This window comes from Zosterops lateralis, assembly GCF_965231275.1.
Source record: "Zosterops lateralis genome assembly, chromosome: 6".
NCBI lineage: Eukaryota > Metazoa > Chordata > Aves > Passeriformes > Zosteropidae > Zosterops > Zosterops lateralis.
In genome coordinates, this window is record NC_139761.1 from 52,335,720 (window position 1) to 52,360,842 (window position 25,123).

The window sequence follows — 25,123 nt, forward strand, 5'->3', positions numbered from 1 at the left end:
AAAATCCCAGTCTTAAAGCAAGAAATAAGTACAATAAATATATTGTACCACCTAAGAGTTTCACATTTTCAAATATATCTACATAAAAAGCCCCAAGGTGTGTTCTTAAATTGAAATGGCTTTTGGATTTTATAAAACTTCTAACCCATCAGAATGCTATTAGAGGGCAAAATGCATTTCTTTGTTCCACCAATAATACTATGAAGTATATGGAAAAGCAAACATAAATTCTTAAAAGGAAGCTAGTCAAAAATTTCAACAGTTTTCCACTTATGAAAGTCAGACAGAAAATAAAAGAACTCTTACCAGCATTTTTGAGTGTGATAAAGCTGTTCGTGGGGGAGGGAATGCATAGTCTGCTGTTTCCAAATCAGGATGCAAAACCTAAAGAATTTTGAAAACAATATTTTTTCCTTCCTTTTGCCAAGAAAAAGGCACTTTTTTTCTTTCTCTAATTAATATTCACTGATATTGAGGACCTCAAGTAATGAATTGATTTAAATTGCGAAGACTGTATGGAAATAAAGATGGAATTAACTTCTCAGCTTCAGGTTTCTCTGTGATTTAGTTATCAAAGACTCCAATCATAGTCCATGAAACTGATCAATACCATTAGGGATTTTAGAGTCAATTCAGCTGAAACAGATTAACAGACTAAAAATTCTTCTGTTTAAAACAAGATTTGCTCAGAAGCCTCCAAATAAGGTGAATCCTAACTCATTACAATGTTAGCAAAAGACAAACTGAAGTACTTTTTATGGTGATTCCCTAACGTAAAATCCATCATTCCTAAATACTGAAACAGGAGCATCACACAAGTAAGCTTTAAAGGGTTATTGATTTGTTAAATTTCAAGAAAATGTACAGTTGAAATTAATTATTAAGCACAGAAAGGCAGCAGAACTGAGTAGTAATAATGCTGCTCAAATACTCTTACTAGAAATTATTATAAAGGAAAAATCTCTACTTGAACTTCAGAGAATAAACTCTCCTAAAAACAGGAATGCTGCATGAATCATTCTATTAAATCTCGCTTCCAGCGTGCTTGACAGCTCAATATTGATATTTTTCATTCTTTACAAATAGGTGAGAGGGTGAAAAGCAGGGATTTTATCCAAACATACCAGAGAAAGCGCCATTTGAGTCTGGTGTAGCAGTGGCTCTGGCAGCTGGGACAGATGAATACATTCAGGAATTTTAATTGTTCCTCCATCCAGGTCTGCTATGATTACATCTAACTGTAAGGGACAAATAGTAGTAGTAGAAGTGCATCTACTGAGCATAGCTTAAAAACACAACAGTTCAAATTTCTGCACAATCATCTGCACATAAGTTAAAAAATATAAATTAAAACAGTACCACAACTTTAATGTACAGAATGCTTTTGATACAGGAAATACTCCAAATATTTCCTATTACTGAATCTAGCCCTGAAAAATGAAATTAAACCAAAGAAAATGAAATTAGGCCAAATTTTCAAAAGCGACTTTTATTTCTGGATGTTCCAGCTCTGCATTCAGAGACATGAGATACCAAATAGGCTGCTTGCAAAGAACACAGCGAGGGCAACTAGAAGTAAAATTTCATGTTTCTAAGCACCTCTTGTAACCCTGGTTCAGTTTCTCCAGCACATACTTAAAAAGAATAAAATAAAACAATTGAGAATTGAGAATACACCTGAAAATCCTAAGTGAATTGCTCAAACTCAGGACAAATAGATGACAAAGCCAGAAATGGATCCATTCCTTCCCCTTCTGCACTAGAATCAAATAATTTCCCTCTACTTCACAGTCTCAATGTATTTACAAAAAAAAAAAAAAAAAGTTGTTTTTTCTTTTTTCTTTTCCTGATTGTCTTGCCTTGCTTTCCTACAGCAATATTTTGAACACGTGTGAATTATTCATTCAAAGCACTCAGAAACCCTGTGCAGCTGAACACCAAAGCAGCCCCTGTGACTGTGAGTGGGCACAAATACTCACAAGCTCATGAATGTCATTGCGGAAGACAGAATGAACCCCAATGATGAAAGGTGTTGGGGAGCTGAGAACCTCCAGCAGCTGTGCAGGAAGAATTGGAATATAGGGATAACTGTGAAAAGAATAAATGAAATAGAATAAAAGCCTCTGACTATTCTGTCACATAAGGCAACTTTTTTCTTAAAAAAAAAATTTAAAAATCTTCCTGTTGGTAATTAGGGATGCTAAAGTTATAGATAATACATGCATTGTAAAAACATGATTAGTTTTTGTCCATATACTTACACTTCAGCCTTTTGCAAAATATTATTAATAAGTCTCTAAAGGAAATATTTTGTTCTCATACTGAAATAACAATGAAACATTATGCATAGAACACTATTTCAGGCATTGTTTACTTGGTTTGACAATTTAAAAAACTCAGTGGGTTCATCAAAACAACATCAAAGAGCTGGATCTAAATTGATCAGTGCATTTCTACACTTAATTTATAGTTATTAAAAGTTTACAGTCATTACTAGTCAAACATTAAGAAACATATTCCAAAACTCAAATCCCAGTTTTTGGTTCTTATTCTATATTACAATGAAACCAATCTCTGAAATATTTTAAATAAAACAAGCTATTACAATACAAGCATAGCTTGAAACAGGCGAGTCAGAATTAGATATCTTCTTCCTAAAAAACCCAAACTGATTGACATTAAGTTTTCCATTTCAAAATTCTGGATCCACCTGTGGCTTTTTAGAGAGGATCAGTCTGTTGACTTAAATTCATTCTCTGGTGGACATTTGTCACCGACTTAAAACTGATACACACTAATGTAGCTGCTACCTTTGAGCTTCAGAATCTTCTGCCCTACATTTACAGGTGGAATATTTCTCCCTTAATTGTTTCCACTGCCACAATGCAACCACATTTTTATTAGTGATGTGTACACACTAGGATTTGCATACCGCATCATTAATAGCCTTGCTTATTTAAACAAATATAGCACAGGTCCTTTTGTTTGAGACAAACAAAAAATACATGTAATTTGTTTTTGTAATAAATTGTATTCGTAATAAAAATTACAAAATTAGTTATAAAATTATTTAACAAGTTCAAAGAATCCAAACTTAACTCACCTGTATTTGAGGGGAAACATCAAAGACTCTAGAGCCCTACAGGCATCACTGAGCCTTTGAAAACTTGCTGAGTGAAAGAGAACCTTATTTTCTGTAAGCACGGCACAGAATAAGCTGAGTACATTTTGGATTCCTTAAAAAAAAAAAAAAAAAAAAAAAATAGGAAAAAACTGTAACAACACGCCAAGAAATTCAAAATTACATTAAAATGTACCATTTTCTGGAGGGATTTTCAGAACAGCATATGATAAATACATAAATTGCCAAGTTCCAAGTTTTTCTACCTTTTATTTGACTAGTGCAGCCTCCTGTTTTTCAGGTTGCTAAAATACTATCTGAATGTATTTCTACATTTCAGATAGACTCTATTACATCTCCCTTTCAATACCACTTGGAAGGATTTCCACTTCTCAGCACAAACCTCAGCAATGCTTAATAATGACTTCAAACAGCGTTATGTGCATCTTCTGCAATGCCTTCTGTGTATCCAGTACTCAATTCTGATTCAGGCTTAACTTCTCAACCTCTCTGGATCTCCAAGCAGGGGGAAAAAAATTAAATCATACTGCCAAGTTCCAAAGAAAATGAAAAGATTCCTAGTGAATGCATTCATATTCACATTCTAGGAGTCAGGAGGTTAAAAGAGGGCAGTAAGAGAGTGTTCATCATTAGAAAGATACTTAAAGGAAGATCTGAGTGTTTAAAAAACCCCATTAGATTTAGGGTAAGACTCATGAATCAGATGATGGGATGGTTTTGGGGCTTTTTTAAGAGAGTATAATTTACCTAAGAGACAAAACCATGTGCTTTCAGGGAAAACCAAAAATATATTTCCTTTAAGAAAAAAGTCCCATCCTGAGAAGCAGACATGCCTGACACATGGGAGATATGCTGAAATTTATGAAATTTCCTGAAATATGCTGGAATGTATGATGTTTCCCTGAGGACATGGCTTGTGTTATCAGTAAGACAGCCTGTATTACCTCCCCAGAGCTACTGCTTATCTTGCAATAATGTCCCCAAAAAGAAGTGTGACTATGGAGAGCCACTATATTCATATGATAATTAACACTTTGGGGATTTTAAGTTATTTTGATTACATGTTTTGACAAAACTTCTTTTCTTCCATAATGTACGGCAATTTTCTTGGCTGGAGTAAAGCTCAGTTCATAAACACACAGGGACATGGATTGGGAGAGGGTTGTTTAGAAAAAGAAGACAATTCTTAGGATGAGAAAGTCAAACAACAATATAACAGCTCATGCTTCCAAACTCCACTCTCCACGAGTCCTACAGAACACAATCAAAGGCAGAGGCTTGAGAGGGCTGAGGGCTTTGTTACAAGGCTTGAGTGAATTACTGCTGCAAATGTTTGCTATTATTGTCAGTGGCATAAATAATATTGTACTAGCAGAAAACAAACTGCTTGGCAACACACAAGGTAAGGATGATGATAAGAAGTCCAATTTGTTTCCTCACACGAATGAAACAGCACTCAGCAGTGACTAGTTAGAAGGTAATTGGAAATTGTGTCCTTTTTTTTGTGTATGCACAAGGGGTAGGAATATATTTGAACACAAGGTTAGAAATTGCCGCCTGCTTGAAAAAAATCTCAGTAAAAATCTAAAACCTCAAAACTGCCCCTTTTATGCAAAACCGCTCTTTTCTTTCCCAAAAAATTTTAGACTATTTTAGAGTATAATTCTTGTTTTAAACTAAGTTTCTGTTTTCAGCTGACCTTCTCACTCCATTTCATTCCACACCAAATATCTTAGGACATCTAGGAATACATATTTTTTAAACATCTGGCAATTTTTTCCTACAATCAGAGAGAATAATTCTCAAACAGTGCTCTAAAAACCTATAAAGTTTTGGCAGGTATTACTGAGGAAAATAATACCAAAAAACCTGACAAATATTCAAAACATTCAGTGCAATGAAATGCTCTAAAAAAGCCCTCCCTGTCATCAAAATACCTATAATTGAAAATTCTTGAAATGGATGATTTTCTATTCTGCAGATCTTAAAACCCAAACCTGAGTTTTGAAAGGTTCTAAAGAGTTCTAAAATATTTTCTGGATGTCATTGAATTCAAACTTTGTTTTGGAAAGAATTAGAACATTCATTTATTGATGTAAAAGATTCAATTGAAACCAAGCTGTGAAAAAAAATCCAGCCTTTTTAGATAGATAATATTATTTCGCTGTGAATTATGATGATTCAAAAGTCTAGAAGGAATATTTTAATGCTAACACCTTTGAAAGTCATAAAACCTCTTCAGTGTCAGCATTTTTAATTTCAAATCTCTTCTGAATACAGGCTTCCTCATCAGACACCAGAACAATATGCAATTCTCCAGAGTACATAATAACTGAATGCTTTTGTAAAAAATCTACTAACAAAAAACATAAATGAAGGCAAAATCAGAATTTTGCTTAATATAAAGAGGACACCTGCAAGTTCTTCACAGTATTAAAACACAGTGGTTGTAGATCATAGTCTCTCTTAGGGACCAGTAAAATGATGCACTTTTGTGTAAATAATAAAGGTAATCTTCATGGTGCTGCATAGTGATAAACTGCCTGTCTGATTATTATCTGTTTTTTACCACTGTAAGAAATGGATTTTGTCAGCATCTTTAATTTACAGAAAGTTCTGGATGTCCAGTCAATGGAACACAACGTTTATTTAAATTACTTAGCAATGATGCTGTGGTTTGTGAGAGTTTCATAGTTTCACTAGGGAAATTAGGTCTGGGTTTGCAGCATTTTAGTGGCCACAGATAAAGCTTCAGTTTGTACTCCACAAAGGCATTTGTCAGTGCATCTTAATCAGAACCAATATAATTTGGTATTTAAATTACTACTTTCAGCAACTACTTCCCACAGATGAACTGGATGTCCCATAGCAGAACACAAACTGCAAACATGTTTTCACTACATTCTGGGAGTTGGTCTTCCAGACACTCACTGCTTTCTAACCGGCCATGGAAGGTGAATTTGAAATGTTTACAGTGATACGAATGCACCCAGCTGTGCTGAGCTAGAGAAAAACACTGCTTTATTTGCAGAACTTATGGAAGAGACTAAACTTGAGAGCATCTAACACACCCGGACAACAAAACCCAGGCTAACCACTTCCACTGACTGAAAATTTTGTAGATCCCACACAGCCTTCTTTGTACCAGTGTTTTGCTTCTCTCTCTCTCTCTCTTTCCTTCCTTCTTTCTCTAAATGCTCTGTATGCAATTCAGAAAAATATAAAATGCATAGTATAAATAAAACTAAGTGTGCAATACAGACAGCTAATCTGAAATTTTCTCATTTTCAAGATGACAGCCACTAACTCAATACAAAATTATTGCTCCACGTGTACTTTGAAATACACTTTTTCAGGAATATCAGCAGTATAATGACTGTGAGGGAAACTTTTGTCTGATGGAATCAAACAAATCATAAATAGTAGCACTTTTGATTACTTTCCTTTTCTAAACCATTGAAGCCATTGATTAAATTGTTTGAGGAAGCACCAAGGTGTTGTTTCAAGCCTTCCAAGTTGTTTACTGAACACAAACCATTCCAAACAACAGCCTGAGCCCAGTTTCCTCGTGCTGCAGGACACAATCGTGTCTGGCTGTAACCTTGAACCCTCTGCTGCTCTGCAGGCTCCACACTACATCCGATGCTCATTTGTCAGGGCATAAATAGACAACATGAAAAACAACAAACAAGTTGATTTTTACAGATTACTCCTTTGCAGTCCACAGACAGACATCCTGTAAAATATTATACATATGCTGGAAAATTTTGAATGGAGGCTTCCTGACCTTCACTGTTTTCAAGTATTTAAAGAATCTGTAATTTGTACTAAATTATCTGACATCCTACATCAACAAATGTATCATTCTGCCTGCTTCCTGTTGTTCTAGAATTTAAGTACTTATTTAAGCATGATTAAAAAAAGCCACCAAACACAAAGTCTACTTGACAAGTCACTGTCTTCTATATTGCATGAAATCAAAATATTACCACTTACTTCTTTAGACTTCTGTAAAGAGTTATAAACATGGATTCAGAAACTCAACTAATTGAATACATTATTATGCCAATATGCCACTCTTGAATTACTGGACACAAGAAAAAGCTTAATAGACAAAATAATCCATAACTTAGCCAGACTAATCCAGGAAACGGGTCAACAAAGCCTGAAAAGCCTTTCTGAAAGGCCATTGGAGACTGCATAGTACAAGTTCTGTGCCAGGCAGTGTCAAGCTCTAAAGATAACTAGGAAAAGAGTACAGAAAAACAAAACTCTTTTCATATTTATTTTTAGACGTGGCTGCATAACTCTGCTAATGACCAAAATACAAGCTTAACTAGTAAATAAGAGGCAACAACTGTACTCAATACTCACGTAAGTAATCTGTGCCAAATTGCATTGATTTGTCCACTCAAAAATCACACAGTATCTCCAATCAACAACTCAGAGTGAAACCCAAATGATTGCTATGTCACTCAGCTCAGGAACAATTTGCATTTGCATTTAGGAAAGCATGCAGGTCTGTTATTAACAGCAGGACTGGACACTCCATGATTAAATCAGAGCCAAACTTGCTTACAAATGGGGTGCAATCTGGCTGTGCCAGCAGAGAGCTTTGGGAGGGTTAATTTACCCTGCTTTTTGGCTAAGAAACAAGAGGACGTGAGTCAGATGAGTGCCCCAAGAGATTAATTTATTTGGGCTTTGTCAGACTCAGGAGGAAGAGAAGCAATCCCAACAGCATGGAGCCCTCAGCTGAGACCCCCTCAAAGAATCCAGCATTTCATGAATTCATCCCCAGTTCTGAGCCCACAGAAGGAAACACGGGTGTGACACGCACTACTGAAGCCAACCTCCATTTTTAGAGAGGCATGTCTGATTTGGAAGTGAACTGAAGGCAATTCAGAATCTGGACCATGAATTCTGCATGTTCTTGGTAAGAAGGGTGGAATAAAGGCTTCCCTACAAAGCAGCATCTGGGCAGGGTGGGGAGAGGAAACAGCAGGACCATAGAGAAAGATTCTGCTATAAACACCATGAAAGCCAACTGATCATTAAAAGCTATCAAAGAGACTGTGAAAATGAGGAGATATATATAAAAAAGATGTCTTCAGCTGACGGATAAATATTCCTACAGCTATCACTCCCCCGAAGTTCAACAGTATCCACACTGTTCTGCCTACACTGAGTTAAGCAGATGGTTGTTCTCCAAATCCTAAATTACACAGGCGCAACGAAACAGGGATTAAGCACAGCATATGATCTACTCAGGAAAACAGTCAGTCTGTCTGTCATTTGCATGTTGATATCACTCCATTATTGCCAATTTTCTTAAATCCCTCTGCAGACCTACTTAAAGCCCTTTGGCTTGTTTGAGCCTCCAAATACAACTCTGCCAATACTACATGATCACTAATTTTTTTTCAGAGACAATGAGAAAGCTAAATACAATTTTTAATTGAAGATTCAGATAGTAAGGTTTTCATCCCTGAAAAAGATAAGTGCAACATCATTCCTTATGCGTATTTTAAAGCTTTACATTCCCAAAGGGAGATTTGATAAGCTCAAGATTAATATGACTGTGTTATGTGAATTTTCTTGACAAAGCAGAAGAGACATAGGAAGGTAAACCAGATAAATAACCCTTTCATACAGAGAAAGTATTCACATGGCAGGGAGGTAAATGCTGATTTCACGTAAAGGCAGTAAGCTGAATTGCACAAATATACAAACATAACCTGCATTACCAGTTAAGAGTTTGCTACTGATTGTATGTCTGGCCATATAAGCATAAGGTTACGTTTGATAGATGCTACAAAAAATAGATTTATTTAAGGGGAATGATCTTCACAGAAATCAGATATGAGAGTAATATTTTTTCCTAGAGGCAGGATAGCAATATTTCTAAATGTTGAACTGTTAACAATCAAATCAAACCAGAAGGTTTTGCTCTCCTACTGTGTGTCTCTATATGCACGCAAGTGTTAAGATTTGAGTAACAGTCTACTTTGAAATTTGGTTTAATTTTTTGTCTGATTTCACATCTCATCTTCTGCTTAGTTATTTAGTTATCTAGAAGGGTAATTAAAACAGGAAGCTATTTGTTTTGGATACAAATCCCATAAATATCTATTATTCCAACCCTGAAAAAAATCATAAATAAAAGTAAACAGTAATGCATAATTACTAGTAATCTGTGTACTAACTGATAATTAGCTGTGTAATTACCAATATCAGGATACAGAATTTCTGTGTAATCCTCACAGGTTCACCCTAATAGAAACTCAATGAATTTCTCTAAAAGAAGTTTGAGTGGACTAGGATAATGGATACACATGAATGAATTGAAATGCTGCCCAATTTCCATGAGTAGAGGTGGGAAAGTGCTACTGAGAAATTCCCACGTTTCTAGAAATTATTACAGGATGAATTTCTTTCATCCATTCTTTAGAATTGCCCTTTCAAGAATGATGATTTTATTGTTTGAACCAAATGTTTTGTGAAACCTTTTTTTCCCACATACGTCAAAAGACATGTTATAAAAATAAGCACGTGGTATAAAAATTATTTATAGCACTTTGATTAGCCAAAATTATATCTTTATATTCTGATAGCAAATCTAAAATTGAGATTTGAGAAATTATTTGCAACTGCTGATGTATTTAAGTAACCAAAAATAGAGCAGTTTACCATCCTTTCAAATTGATTCATAGATGGTAGAAAGTAAAGGAGGATTCTGTTCAGCCACCAATAGACTTTTTTAAAATTCAGAAGGAATATTAAAATTTTTTGAGCAACCTGATTTAAGATTTCATAATTTGCCTGGATTCACTTAAAGCAGAAAAATATTCTTTAACAGAGCAATTCAGAGTGAGGGCAATACCAGCAGGATCCTTAGAAAGTAAATATCTAAGAATGAGAAGAGTATTGTCTTTCTTGAGCTGTACACAGGAAAAATGGTCAAGGATACACAAGAAACTGCAAACATACCTGTTTCCTGTCTAAGCACTACAAAGTCTTTCTCAAGAAACTTTACTACAGAAGTTTTATATGAACATAACCAAATAAATGCAAAACCAGCAAGAGCAGATGTGGCTGATCAGGATATTCTGTAAGAGCAATCTTCAGTCACTGTTGGCTGGTATTCTCAGAGCATAAAAGACAAACGTTCAATTAAAGAAACTGTGAAACAGTGTAACCATGAAAAATTTTAAAAATCCCTTTATTTTCTCTAAAGATCATGCGTGGATTCTCTTCTGTAAACATTTAAAAAACTTTAAAAATTCTCAGTCAAATTTGCTGAGATTTTGCTGACCTCCTGAGACAGTGATACTTCAGCCCAAAATGCAACTAAAGAGCAGAAGTTTAAGTGTGAATTTACAAGACTGAATATATGGAAGTAAAGTCTGTAGAACTGGTTTCCTTTTCCTCTCACCACCAGTATTAACACCAAAGTCTCAAAATTGCAGTTTTGCAAGTTCTTATGATGTGACAGCTACTAAGCCTGCTTTGGAATAGTGAGAAAAGTTCTGTCTGCACTCATACCAACAAAAATAGAAAGATAAGCAATCTGTTCCCAGTAGGACTCCTTTCAGTATTTTCTATAAGCAGAGACAAGCTTCTTTTAAATATTTTTGAAATTTGTTTGTCTATTTATTAGACATTTGCTTTTTGGACCTCACATTTTGCTCATCTCTAAAAACAGTAATTTGTTTACACTCTTCTGAGATGTGTTTTCTGAAGTCCTGCTGTAAATAGAAATAACTTCTCAAATATCTCAAAACAAATTTTCACCTAACAGTTTAAATAAGTTTCATTGAATTGTTATAGAGCAAACTATAATCTGTAATTTTATTTTTTCTCTCATTTGAAATGTTTCCTTTTAGAAAAGCTCATTAACTACAGCACTTTATCAAAGACACAGCTTTGAGTTTATTTACTTATGCCAGATAACTTTTCTTTCGCAGATTTATAATTTGCTTAAAATAAACTACTGCACAGTTTGTCTCCTTAAAAGAGTAATACAAGTTCAGAGTGGATATAAGTGAGCATATCTTAGGTCGTGTGCTTTGCTGTGCTGAAAAACCCTGAACACTGCAAGAAATATTGGATATAAGAACTGTAGTGCCTCCAACTAATTTCAGACTCCTGCCTCCACAGCAGCAGCATCTCAGGGGGTGCTGACCAAGCTCCCAGGGTATCCACACATGTCAAACAAACAGAAACAGAACAGGATGTACTAAGGAACAGTTTGGCATTACCTGACTGGAATCTGCCCTAATGGCTCTCTCTGACAGGGATGCTGCTGCTGCTGCTCTCCTCACACCTGCAGCAAAGCTCACAAGAGTGAGCAAGTTCAAGTTGGCAGAAGGATGGGTCTGTTCTCACTGCAGCACTTGGCCATCAGGCTGATTTAACCACAGCATCAAGACACAACCTGAGACTGCTGACAGAAACAGATGGGACCCTCCCTCCTTCCACCCTCCAAATATTTTCTCTTAACTTGGTGAGATGAAACTGCTCACTATGGCTGAGTCAAGCACCGCTTTAGCAAAGGAGATGAGGCAGCACTGTGCAACTGGAAATGGACATTCCAGATGGGATCATCTGCTTGGCAGTTTATGCTGCTGGGAAAATGAAGCCTCAGTGACTGTCCATAAAGTGCCTTTACTTGGAAGTGCAGAAGAGTCCCTGTATAAAATTCACTATGACAATGTCCCTTTATTTCCAACAGCATCGCAAAGAACACTTTCCTTTTGTTCTGCTCTTGCAGCAGTAAGGCCCCATTAGCAGTAAATGCCACATCAAATCCCTTCATAATCTATTTGTTCTTTGATGAACTACACAAATCTACTTGGAAAGCTTGAATGTAAATTCTCTTTGGCTGGGTTATGGAGCTAATTGCAGCTCACCAGCCAGTGGGATTTAAACTGAAACTAGAACATAAGCCAACAGCATCCACTCATGTGATGCTAGGTCCCATAGGCTGGAGAATATACAATTTATTAAGATCAAAGACTGACTAGAAACATATACACTTCAATAAAACAGTCCTCATTTAATTACACATGCTGCTAAAACCCAACAAAAGTTACATATTTTCCTATCACAGGATACATGATGTCTCATGGAAAGGAAAGAAATTGAGTAAATTGGGTGAGAAGTTTGTAAAAAATCTGACAGAGTAAAAAAAGTTCTGGTTCATATCACTGAAATCTCATAACAAAGATAAGATGTGGAAAGGGCACCACATCAACCCTTACTGCATTTCCCTGTTATAGGTATTACTATACTGAAAATGCCTGCATTTCAGTATGCTTCATATGCTCTGCAGATTAAATCTCTCATTGCTTTGCTGCCCTACATAATGAAATATTAAAATATTCTTGCTGTATGTCAAAGACACCAGGATTTTCTTAGTCAACAAGTATAAGCCAGCTCACGTGCTGACTGTGCAGTGACCCTTCCATAATGTCTCCCAGCCATACAAATACACATATATATTCATCAGGAATGTCTTTTCCCATTTATACAGTAATTTGGTGCTGTCATCTGTTGGCATAAAATACATTATATGAGAGGCTGAACATTTTATCTCCCCTAAACCAGAATTAAAATAATAAGAAGTTATTTTGTTACAGAACACATTACTCAAAGTGTCAACAAACGAAGTCAAAAGCAAAAATCCTGGGTATTTTAATATACCCTGGATTTAGAAATATGGGACTGAAGGGTCTATAAACAGTGAAAGAGTCCAGCCTTTTTCTATCATGGCTATATCAGCCAACCCCAAACTGATCAAACTTCATCTTAAATGTACTGATAATGCTTTGCATGACTATTCCCAACAGAAGGTGTTTCAGGATGTTTCTAAATTATCTTTTAACTTCCAATGTTAAATAACTCATGATCTTTTTGTATGAGCCTGTTCTTGGTGCTCACCTGTTTCTGTAACTTGTGACTTCTCCCTCAACAATACTGATGTAAAAAGCAGTAAATGGTAAATACAAACAGTCTATGATATAGAGTAAGCTAAAAAGACAGAGTACAGCAGAAAACCCTAACACTGTTCAAAAATCAACCTCTAGAAGTCAGTATGAGCTATAACATGACCAACAATTTAAACATTCATTTCAGACTTCCACCTTATTTTGGGATTTATGTTTTCTAAAGGAAGCTGCACTTTTAAAGCAGTAGGGCTACTTTTACTTTCATTCAGAATAAAAATGTAAAGCATAGCATGCCCTACAAGTATTGTGAGTTCAAAAATTAGTTGCCACAAAAATAAACTAATTTGAGGCACACCATAATTCAGTTCTTCTCCTTTTGATTCAATAGGTATTTTCTAATTATCACAGTAAGGTTATGTTACTCTATAGGCTGGACACTTTCACTGTTTATAGCCCCAGTAGCTCACACCATAATTTCTAAGGTGGGGTGTTGGGAAGCAATAAAACATTGGAAAGATAGTTAAGAGATGAAGCCAGCTTTAGTGCAGAATGCAGTAACTGATCAATGTACATATTTTAAGTTCAAGAAAATAATACAATTTTAAAATGTTGTAAATGTTTTAAAATTCCCCAGAATCAAATTATACCCAGAAGTTGTGGTGCACAATGTCATCTCTTGTAGGACTTATAAAGCTTGATTTTTAGCATCAAAGGGAACAAAACTTACTGTGAAGAACTAATACCAAAGTATCAGCTGAAGACTTTTCGAAGGTAAGCAGTGAAAATTGAAGAACCACCAGAATGCCAGGGATCAGCACCTCTATAACAGAAGGCAAAGTCTGGAGCAGACGGGAAGGGGCAGTGCCCTGGCCAACATGCAGTGAAGCACCAGAGAAGATGAGTTGGGCAGGTCTGGTGACAACCAGCCAAAAGCTGAGACAGCCACACAAGGCCACAGAGATGGGTCTGAGGCCCAGGGAGGCATGGCCAGGTCAGGATGAGGGGGCCACAGAGGCCGTGAGGCAAGTCCAGGTCACGAGGAAGACCCGAGAGCAAGGCAGTGTGAGCAACCCAGGGGTCAGGATCTGGGTCAGAGAGGGCATTGCCTGGCACAAGAATCGTGGCTTGGGCAGGCCCTGGGGGCACGGGCTGAGATTAAGGACAGCACCCAAGCACAGAGGCCAAAAAGCCCCTGCTTTTCCCATGTTTCACACAGATCCTCCCTCACAGCCTGAGCCAAGGCTGGGCAGCTCCAGCACAGCACAGCACAGCACAGCCCTGCCAGGACATCAGCTCCAAAGGGAACAGGACCTGTAAGAACCAAGGACAGAGCCTGCTCAACTCTCAGCCTATGCACAGATTTCTTCTGAGAGCAGAACATCTGCTGTATGATACTGGCACAACTACAGAACCATCCTAAAAATGTGGTTTTCACAAGTTAATCAAAGCTGTAAAGTGCAAGCCTGTCAGTTTAAAATCCCTTGGCACATACAAATATCTACTTCCAAACAGAGTTGGAGCAGCACATTTCAATTAAAAATAATTAAAACAATTAAAATAACGCTACTGCCATTAAGATCTTGCCTAAACAAATTTTTGAACACAAATAATTACAGTATATTCATTATATTAAAAAAACCCTAAGCCTCCATCATTCTTCATCAGTTTCTACCAAATCTGAAAAATCAGAAATTACAGCATTCCTTTTACTTTCATACACTTGACTACAAAACTCCAAAAAATTCTAAACAGGTATGACAGTTAAAATATGATCCTATCACTATGTTTTGACTGGATTTATCACCATATAACAGTAATGGAGTTTGGCTCCACAACAGTTTAAACCAACAAAAATCATCTCCATCAGTCCTTTAATGGACACATGGAAAATAAAATAATTCACTTTTCCTTCTTGCTTGTTGTTGTTTAATTATTCAATTTTAAGCAGCTCTCTGTGGTATCAAGAGAAGCATCTGCTCTTATGCAAAAGAAAGGCAAGAACATGCAAGCAGGGCAAAAGGACAGAGAACACTTCGATCTCCTCAGTCCCAAGTCACAGTGTTGAAATTTGCAATTGAATAGTCACATTAAGAAAATCCATCAGTGCTGGAGTGGAGCATTTTAAAGTGCTTGTACTGAAGTACTTCACTGCTTAGCAACTCTGCCATCACCACAAACATCTGTCCTAGTATTTATATTTTGTGCAACTGTAATAATCTTTAGAAGTTTAATCAATCAATCACTTTTGAGATCTGGAATTACAGATATTTAATGACACTTTAGTCTTCAACTATACTGTGTTATTTTTAAGTACTCTTTTTTAGATGCTTCATATTCTTTCTAATGGTACACGCACAATTTGTAATTTAAAATAGTTTAAGACACGTAAAAAGGCTGAAGGATAATGATGTTTAACAGTTTCAGTTACATCATACTTTGGACAAATCAAAGACAAGCCTGCCAAGCAACCTGGCTCCACCTATCATGACCATTCATGTTTGTGTCATTGCACCTATTTAATCTCTATTCTACACAGCCCTGGATTCCAAAGCATCCTTACCTTCTGTCTTCGTCCAGAATATTCAAAGTAGAATTTATTTCAAAGTGTCATTTTCACCACTTAAAAAATTACTTTCTTTTTAACACAAAGTCAGTATGATTTTACTGACAATCTTTGAGTGGTGAATTTAAGATGAGGGAAACAAGCACAGGCAAACAAAACAGAACAGGGGAAATAAGGTTATAGGAAAACAGACCTGATATGAGACTAAACAAGAAGGAAAGGAAGGAAAACTTTTGTCTTTGATTAAATATTTGGAAAGGAGAGAGAAATTCTTCTCGACAATAAATTTTTGTAATTGTTCTGCTCAGCTTTGCAGTGTGACTCATGCTACCAGTCCTTGAAATGTGCAAAAATCAAAAGTACTGGCTAAACGTTAGGTTTTTCTTTTGCTCCTTAGGTCACTAGTTTTTTGGCCTGGCTTCTTTCAAAAAAAAGCTGCCTCTTAGGGGGCATGGAGGTGTATGTCTCAGACTCAAAGGACTGAATACATCACTGCTGAGTACCCATATGGAGAAGGCAAGTAGGGTTGGAGTCTGAAGAAAAGAGCTTAAGGCAGAAACTTAGGAATGCACAGTTAATGCAGTGAGACAGGAGAGAAATATAACCTAAATATAACCTAAATCTCCTTTGAGCCTGAAAAGGGCTAGTGCATTTTGAAGCTTCTATAGATATCTACCATCTTACTAACAGACAATAAGCAACAGAAGAGTACTGGAAGTCTTCTTGTTACCATGCATAATTTTCAAAAGTAACTTTATGATTCCTGTTTTTCCACCTAATCCTTTGTTGATTAAATAATTTCTAGTGATCCAGCTACAGGCCTGGTTTTTGCCACACTATTCCTATATATTAAGGGTTTTTAAATTAAAAAAAAAGAAGATACAATTTAAAATGTCAAACACTGCTGTTCCTTATTACTAAGCTTAAAACCTTTGGGGATATTTTTCCCAACTGTAGTTTAACGCCTAAGCACAAATAAGGTCTGTTTCCAGATATGCTGCGGACTTGGTAATACAGGGAGGGTCATCTGCTGACACAGTGTTATCCTGCCAAGCAGAAAAAGCATGATGAGGCTTCTATTGCACAATAGTTCTCAAAATAAATGTTGAAATTACTTTTGTATCTATTCATAGTGATACATGCTGTCTTGCTGCCCACCTTTCTCCAAGAAAGAGCTATTTTTAAAAAGGTGATTTATGTAGTTCACAAATATTTTTCTAGCTACTCTTCAATTTTCTACTAATGACTAAGATAGGATGAGGAGACTTGTGCCAGCAGAAAAATAACTGAACGTGTCGTTATTTGACAAAGGGTCTGGTCAATATTTGTGTCCTGAACACACGAGACTGGATGAGATAACAGCTGCCACTGAAGTACTGAACAGCAATAGAAAGCTTTAGCCCAGGTTTAAGAGACAAATACACATTAAAAGCTCCTGTTCCAACCAGGCAAGAGAAACAGAACAAGTGTGAATATTGTTCCAAGAAGCACAAAAACTTCTGACAAGTTCAGCTGTGATCTCCAGCAGAAAGAATTAGGCCTTATCTTAGGAAAATAAATTTTCTCAAAGGGATGAGACAGTGGGTTCTACCACACTTTTCCGGATTCACTGCCTTTAAATCTTCATAAGACTACACAAAAGGTGAGAATAAATGAGAATTTATTTAAAACAGTCTGTTCATATTTCCTGGTCCTCTTTTTACGGTTAACAACTATTGCAAACAGGCACGTGTAGCTGTATTAACAACTTTTTTTAGCAAATCCAAACAGAAACTTGGAATTAACAAGCCTTGGCACTAAGAACATGATGACAGCCCACCACCTACATGGGAATGGAATTATGTGCTGTTCTGGAAAGTGAGGTATGCTATGAAAGCACAAACATTTTCTAATTTGTGTCCTTTGAGACACAAGACAATCCTACCATTGTGCTGTATCCCCAAATACTTAGATACATCAACTGGCAACTGAGGCACATCTGGGAAAAAAAAAACTGAACAACCCCCCCAAAACACAAAGAAACAAAAGGAAAATAGTGGTCGGAAACAGGAGGTGGGAAAAGCAGCCTTTTATAAAGTGTTCAAGTATTTGCTTTAAAAAAATCTACCTGCCAACTTATTTGCACATTCCTCAACTAATACCAGGCCCATTCCCAGGAAACAATACCACCCTTGCCACACCAAAGAACAGGGAGACACAAGAAGAGGGCCCAGACAAGGCCATTAGACAAGCTGTTCATGATGCAGTCTTGTAAAAGACAAAGTTCTGTTACAACAGAAAAGAAGGGAGACAATTCTTCTTTTTGTCCAGGAGCTTGCATGATCCCCTTCAGGGAAAACAGGATGAAAACCTATGAGCTTCTCGTGACCAGATTTGCCGAGTTTTGTAACCATGCACTTTCTGCAGTCTCTCCCTTCTTCAGGCCACTTGAATCATCATTAACTAAAAAACTGAGCACTGAGTTTTTGTTCCTTATCTCCCTTTCTCTCCCTCTCCTTCTGCTGATCCTCATATCCTTATGTGCCCTATGACTGGAAAGGGCATCTGGTAAATACAGGCTTACTGACTCATACTTCTTACAAGGCACCAACAAGCAAGAAAGACGGAACCTCCAAATATTTACTGGAAGTCAGGAGGATGAAAGGCAAAAGAACAGCAAAATCACAGAAAACAGATAGCAGAAACTCCAATGGACTATGAGGAAACAAGGATGAGATGGTAGACAGAGTAAATCAGGGGCACAGATATTGGAGAGTGCATGGGAGCTAATAAGGAATGACACAAATTCAAAATATAGAGGTAAAGGATTTTTTGACTGCTAGCACAACAATCTAGTCCTAATTAAACTCCAAACTCTTCAGTACTCTGCTACAGCAGATTTAGGAATTTACATTACATCCATCTGTATATATTAACCCTCTAATAACATGTGGTTAACAATACTAAATTAAACCGTATGTGTTTGAAAGAAATGCTAAATTCTTGTATGAAAATTTTATTATTCCTTTCTATATACAACAAGAGGAACTTAAAAAACTTGCCCTGCAAAATATGCTCTCAATAAGAGAAAAAGTTGGTCCTCAGTTTTCTCTTCCATATATTTACATTCCCAGTCCATCTTCATGGCTTCCCTTTATAAATGTGATGCATACAATGACTTTTCAGATTTGTCCTCATTGTTTTCCTCGGCCTGATCCTGTGACAAAACATTCCAATCCCAACTTGCCATACAAAAGCCAGGTGCTAGAAGACAGAGTAATTATCTAATAACTAACTGAAAGCCTCACTTTCTTTGACATTTTCTGAACTGTGCATTTATAGCAATCTTCCCTAGAACTGATTAAAAAACTGCCTCAAATTAGTTATTACATACACTATACTTACAGAAAAGACATACCACACCACATGTTGTAATTATGATACCCCACACCACATTTTGTGTCTTCAGAAAAGGAGAAAAATTGTTAGGCCTGTCCGTATTCAAAACATTGGCTGCGGTCTGATCACAGCAATCATCATTAATCTTGATATAATAAGCCAAGTAAAACTGCAGGACTGTGATGAAGTTAAGTAGCACCTACATACCATGTTAGCCACAATTTTTCTTTTATTTAAACTACTATTAAAAAATTTAAAATCTTCCTTTTGGAATAATATTCTTTTTGGAAGGATACAATTAAATCATCCTACTAGGAGATGGCATTGAGCTCATCAGATCTGATACTGCTTTCTGTGACATAAGGTTAGTGTTCTTCACTATTGTTTTTCTGGTTTCCATCCACTTTTACTGTCTGTTTGAGAGAAGAACGGATGACAACACATATCCTGAGGTAATCTGGTTGCTTGAGAGTAAAACTGAAGTTCACAGGATCTGATAAGATTATTAATTGTGCCCTTATCCATGGCTACTACAAGTTTATGATTCAAAGTCACTTCACAAACCAGTGGAATGAAGACTACAGGTGTTAGGATTTACTGGCAGAAAAGATCAGTACTGAGGTACCCAGGTAGCAGTGATGTAACACTAATGAACAAGTAAACATTTGATGAGGACTGTGTTTGAGCATCTTCTTGAAAGTTGGGAGTAACAGATAACAGAACTATATGAACTTTTTGGTCACACCAGCTTTATTACAAACCTCCCTAATTTTTCTTTGGAGTTTGTACAATATCCCAAGGGAGAAGAGCAGGGAATCTTTTTACACAAATGTTTTTGTGATTACAAAGGGGCAACATTCACTTCTGCTCCCAGTAACTTACAGACACTTCATGGTGGGATTGGACTAGATGACCTTTAAAGGTTCCTTCCAACCCAGACATTTTCATGATTCTCTAATACTAGAGATAATTACCACAGGCAGGCTGCACAAAAAAGTTCTCTGAATGTCTGATTATGGGGTAAAAGCACAGTTAGTCCTTCTTTCATTCGAAAGAAATTAATATTTACTATGCAACTTTCTTGGCACAGGATTAGAATTGAATTAGAACAGAAAATACCTCATTTTATAATTTAGAAAAATATTTTTTATTCAAAGCAGACCTAGACATACCCAGTTGCTGAAAGAGAAGAGCCACACTGGTGCCTGTAACAGGAAGGCTATCATGTAGAGGAGTCTGTATCAGCTGTCGGTCTCCAGCTCCCAAAGAAAACAATTTCTGTAGAAAGAGGGGTTTTTTTAATTTATATAGAATGAACAAGCTGTTGTCATACAGATAAGTGATTTGTACTGCAAAAATTATTTATTTTCTGTAGAGAAATTTAAAGTCGAATAGAGATCTGAAATATAATTTGGGGACAGTGATGTGTCTCCTTGAGTGTATAGATATATGACAGTGTGTCCCTTGCATTTACACTGACTTAAACAGTTATGGCTTTGAAGGCAGTTAATAGTACATTTCTATCAATACAATAAAAAAACCTCACGGGAAAAGAAAAAGGTTTAAAATCCATTTAAATCAGAAAAATGCACAGTATTACTGACTGAATTTATTTGCTATCTATCATCCTCCTGGGTGTATTAAGTATGACCATACTTGTGACATGTGGGTTTTGAAGAGGGCACTTCTGCTATTCCTGTGTTCCTGCTCTGCACATTAAAGTAGAATTACAACTCCAGTTACCTTTCCAGCACAAGAACATACCTCCCTGGAGGGAAGCAGGAAATGGGAGTGAAAGGAGTGCACTTGAGTATCACATCCCAAACAGCACTGCAATTGCAAAATACCCTTGCTTTCCTGTGAGTAAATCCACATGGCATTCAAGCAGTGAGTGATTCCAAGCAGTTACCTCTAACCAGACTCCCATGGGCTGGAGGGCATTTCTGTGTGGTAAATCTTCACTCTGTGTGGCAGCAAAGAGGGGGAATGTAGGAAGGCAGCAAGCTCTGGCTGCTGCACAGCAGGTATTCCCAACCAAAAATCTCCCCAGTAAATCCAAACAAGTCCCTGGGCTGTAGCAGAGATGCTCTGCCCCAGCACTTGAGCAGCAGGCCTGGATGCAGGTCAGTAATCCATTTCACAGCTGACCGTTTCTGGAAATAAATGCTGCAAACGTTCCCACTCTAAGATATATAATTCGCTATAATTTGCCTTCAGCCCTGGAAGCATAAGGCTTAAGAAAGAAAAGAGAAACACTTAATTTCTGATTTAAATGACAGTTTGACAGTGGCAAACTTAAGTTGGAAATGAGTGAGCATTTTATTTGAAGAGAGAAAGCAGAACCAGAGGAGCATGGCTTTTCCTTCCTCTTCTAGCAAAGCAAAGAGCCACTGAGAAAAGCTGCATTTACAGACAGGGAGAAAAAAGAGAGGATAGAAGGAGAGCCAGAAGTTCAAGTGGATCACCAAAACAAAAAATATGAGGCTCAAATACCACTGGAAAAGAGGCTTTCTGATGAGGAGATAAAATCTGATTACTCCCCTTCCAAACCAAAAGCCGAGGATAGAAAAAACCAGAGACATGGCCTGGAGAGCAGTGAGGTAGAGCTTGACTAAGCTGACAGGACATTCTGACACTTTCTGCACCAAGAGAAGTTCCAAAGCAGCCAGGGCAGGGCTTTGGAAAAACCACAAGAGTATTAGGAAGTTGTAGGATTACAAGAGAGTTGAAAATCCATAGGTTGGGTGAGAAGCTGTGTATGTAATTGACTTTCAAATGTTGCCATCTGCATATGTCATTTTCTGGTGTGTTTCATAATAAGAACCACGAATTCCCATCAGTGTCCCAACATAAAGCAAAAATCAAACACAGAAGACTCAATTGGCTTATCAAAACCTCACAAATGTATAGAAATAATTTATAAAAAGTAAATCAAGAAACAAACCTGACTTTGTGCTCACAGAAAGCAGAAGTGAAAAGCAGAAAGAAGTCTATTTGCTAGAAAACTTCATTTTAATTTTAGAGTGTTTGGGCTATTTGCAATATTTAATTCCTCTGAGGAAACCACATTTGAGTTAATTTTTACCACTTAAAAAACAGATTATGAAAATAGAAATTTAAATAAGTTATCAAATAAATGACCAATGGAATCCTGAACTCCATCAAGGAAAAAACATGTATAAATGAACTGATATGAAGGTTATGTCAGAAAATAGCAAAGAAAAAAAGCCTTTAAAAAATTCTGTAGCAAGCAAAAATATTCCTGAACACTTTATTATTTAAAAACTAAACTTACACAAACTGCTTAATTTGTTAATGTGCCCTGCAAAAGCCAACTCAGTGACAAAATTAACCCTTTGACCTTATCCTGGAATGGAATTTTTGCTGTCTTTAGAAGACAGGCCACAGGGAAAGCACTCACAGGCCACAGGGAAAGCACTCAGCTGAACTATGATCTTTTTTTCTTCAAAAATATCTCAAGAATTTATTTTTTGTTTTCTTCATAAATTAAATTAACTGGAAAAATACCCTTTCCCCCCCTTGCCCCCTCCTATTTACCTGAGACCCTCCAGAAGCAGGGACAAGGCATGAACACAGATTTGCAATGAGAGTCTCCAGTGACACATTCAGGCTGTCCACATACACGGTGTAGATCAAGCCAAGGCAAGCCTAGAAAGGTTGACAAAATATATCACACTGTGATACAGGGAAGAAAGATGTCAAATTATTCAAATTTCTATGTATATGATCATTAAAAAAATCAGTTCTTCTTAATAGCTACCAGTGCAGTGAAGTACTCTACAACCAAAGTAATTTGCCACAGAGGCACCAATTAATTTTTTAAAATGAGCTTGGTTACTTAAAAGGAATATATGTTCTTTTTAAACAAAATTCTAGGTATAATATTTGTTTTGTTTGTTACATAAGAAATGCTTTATTATAAGTTACTGTTAAAAATGGTAAAAATCAACATAGCTTCATCTGTGCTTTGAACTGTACTGGACTTAAACCTGACTGGTTTCCAAGGTAGAACACTGATTAATCACTGAGCAACTGAGGCTCATTTTAAGACCAGTATCAATCACAATTCCATATTTTATTTAACTTGTATTATTTATCTTATTGTATCAATATAAATATATTTTATATTAGCAGTATATTAATATTTCAGCATATTTTATTAGTGGATCCAATTTTGATTGAAAAATCACAAATAAAGCTTTAGCTCAATGATTTAATCCAGATCAACATGACATTCTAAGAAGCCTTTGGACCAAAGAAAATAACAGCATCTTTTGCCTTTTAACTGCTGTAACTTCGATAAATCAGCAAATATTTTAGTAATTCTTTTCTTAGGAATAATTCCAACAGTGACTTCTCATATCACACATAGTTAAACGGTGAAACTGTGCCGTGGGTTGTTGTAAAATATGAATGTTAAGAAAGTAAACTAATTATAGAAAAACCCCATACAACTAACACCTCTGGTTCAGGATGTCATTTAGCTATTATTCACATTGAATTACAAAAGCATTTTGCAGAATTATTTCTACAGCCTGCCCTACTCTTACACACTTTGCTTTGCATTTGTTATGGGCCACTATGAGAGACAAAATACTAGGCTATGAGGATTTTTAATCTCACATGGCTCAATCATCCTTAATGTCTAAAGACAACTGCTGAATGATTTCCTCCCTTGATCTGGAAACTGAACTTTGTTTCTGTTAATGTGTATTAGCTTAGGAGAAATTTAAGCTTTTTATCTATCTCAGATAAGTCATATTTCACCAGCTGAAAGTAATCCAAGGTCCTAAATCTCTGTCATGCATCTTAATTTTGTCTGGAAGAGGCTTGGCCATTTTGCTTTATGGATAGAGAAGAACTAGATTTTCACTGTTAATTTACCATTATATAGGTAGTCAAATATTGTTTGGTTTTGTCCTAGTAACTCCTTTCATTAGACATTACATACTACTCCTTCTGTGTAGCTTTAAAACTGCTTGGAGGGTAAAAAGGCACTACTTTAACCTACAGGGGCTATTTACTGTCACAGATGTTGAATTTTATCTTCAATCTAAAGCTACTTTTGCTCTTAAATTCCCAAATCAATCCTGAGTGAGGTATTTTAAATCAAAAGTACTGTCATTGTTACTTATTTAAAACCAGATTTTTCTGCTGATATATTGTAAATAGCAATTGCAAGCTCTTTACCCTGAAAATTTCCGGATAATCTAGTCTGGACACCAACACCAGACTTTTAGGAGCAAAGACTTCTGCTGGCTGAATTAAACCAGACTCCTCTTCACCTTCAATTTCTTTTGTTCCCTTGAAAACAGAAACACTTCAATTAATAAGCAGGAAGAAAACTTAAACAAAAATGTTAGCATTTTCACCAAAAGTTAACATTTCCCAGAGCTTCAGAAAAGTATTCAGTATTCTTTGAAACTGGTAACAAAATCAAGCACACTCCAATGGTTGCCTGAACTTCCTAATGCTTCTAGATATAATTCAGTTTATTAAAACAATTCATGCACCAATGTAGCTAAAATACAGTTCCAATAAGACAGCAGTTTAACAGGACACTGTTTCACATTAAATACTCCCTATTGCACCATTTTAGATAGTAAAGTGGATCACAGAAAAGGATCCCTCAACATCAAAGTGTTAGCTGATTTACAATCTTTCCAAATATAGAGATCATGCATTTCACAAAAGAATGTTTGGTTGTCCTCCTTATATTAATATGATTCAATTTCTTACAGAATTCCCACTAACACTACAGCTGAATTATCGGCAATGTCACCTCCAGCCTGACCTAGTGAATCTGGAATTTAAAGAAATTTCTTCATCAGAAAACTGGTTCATATTTCTCAAAAAAGGAAAAAAAAAAAAAAAAAAAAGAAAGAACAGCACAGTGCAGATAAACTTGCAGTTGTTCATGATATTGTGCAAGTGGCTATAACCTTCTTGCCAGAACTTCTTCAATCACAAATAGTTTATTATTATTCATAGCCAAAACTGAAGATGTCACTAAATATTTTCATTTCTAAAATTCCACACATTCTTTGACAAATTAAGTTTTCAGATGAC

At 36.3% G+C, this 25,123-nt stretch overlaps 1 protein-coding gene across 3 annotated transcripts in view; it reads right to left on the minus strand.

The window, feature by feature from the left end:
- SBF2 (SET binding factor 2) overlaps positions 1 to 25,123 on the minus strand; it is a 235,288-nt gene that overhangs the window by 94,628 nt on the left and 115,537 nt on the right. For all 3 annotated transcript variants that reach the window (XM_083863029.1, XM_083863028.1, XM_083863027.1), the window contains exons 4-10: positions 24,245 to 24,358; positions 22,592 to 22,702; positions 20,206 to 20,311; positions 3,104 to 3,236; positions 1,980 to 2,088; positions 1,125 to 1,238; positions 307 to 384 (exon numbers count right to left, since the gene is read on the minus strand). In XM_083863029.1, coding sequence (XP_083719155.1) covers positions 307 to 384; positions 1,125 to 1,238; positions 1,980 to 2,088; positions 3,104 to 3,236; positions 20,206 to 20,311; positions 22,592 to 22,702; positions 24,245 to 24,358 — 765 coding nt within the window. The remainder of the gene's footprint in view (positions 1 to 306; positions 385 to 1,124; positions 1,239 to 1,979; positions 2,089 to 3,103; positions 3,237 to 20,205; positions 20,312 to 22,591; positions 22,703 to 24,244; positions 24,359 to 25,123) is intronic.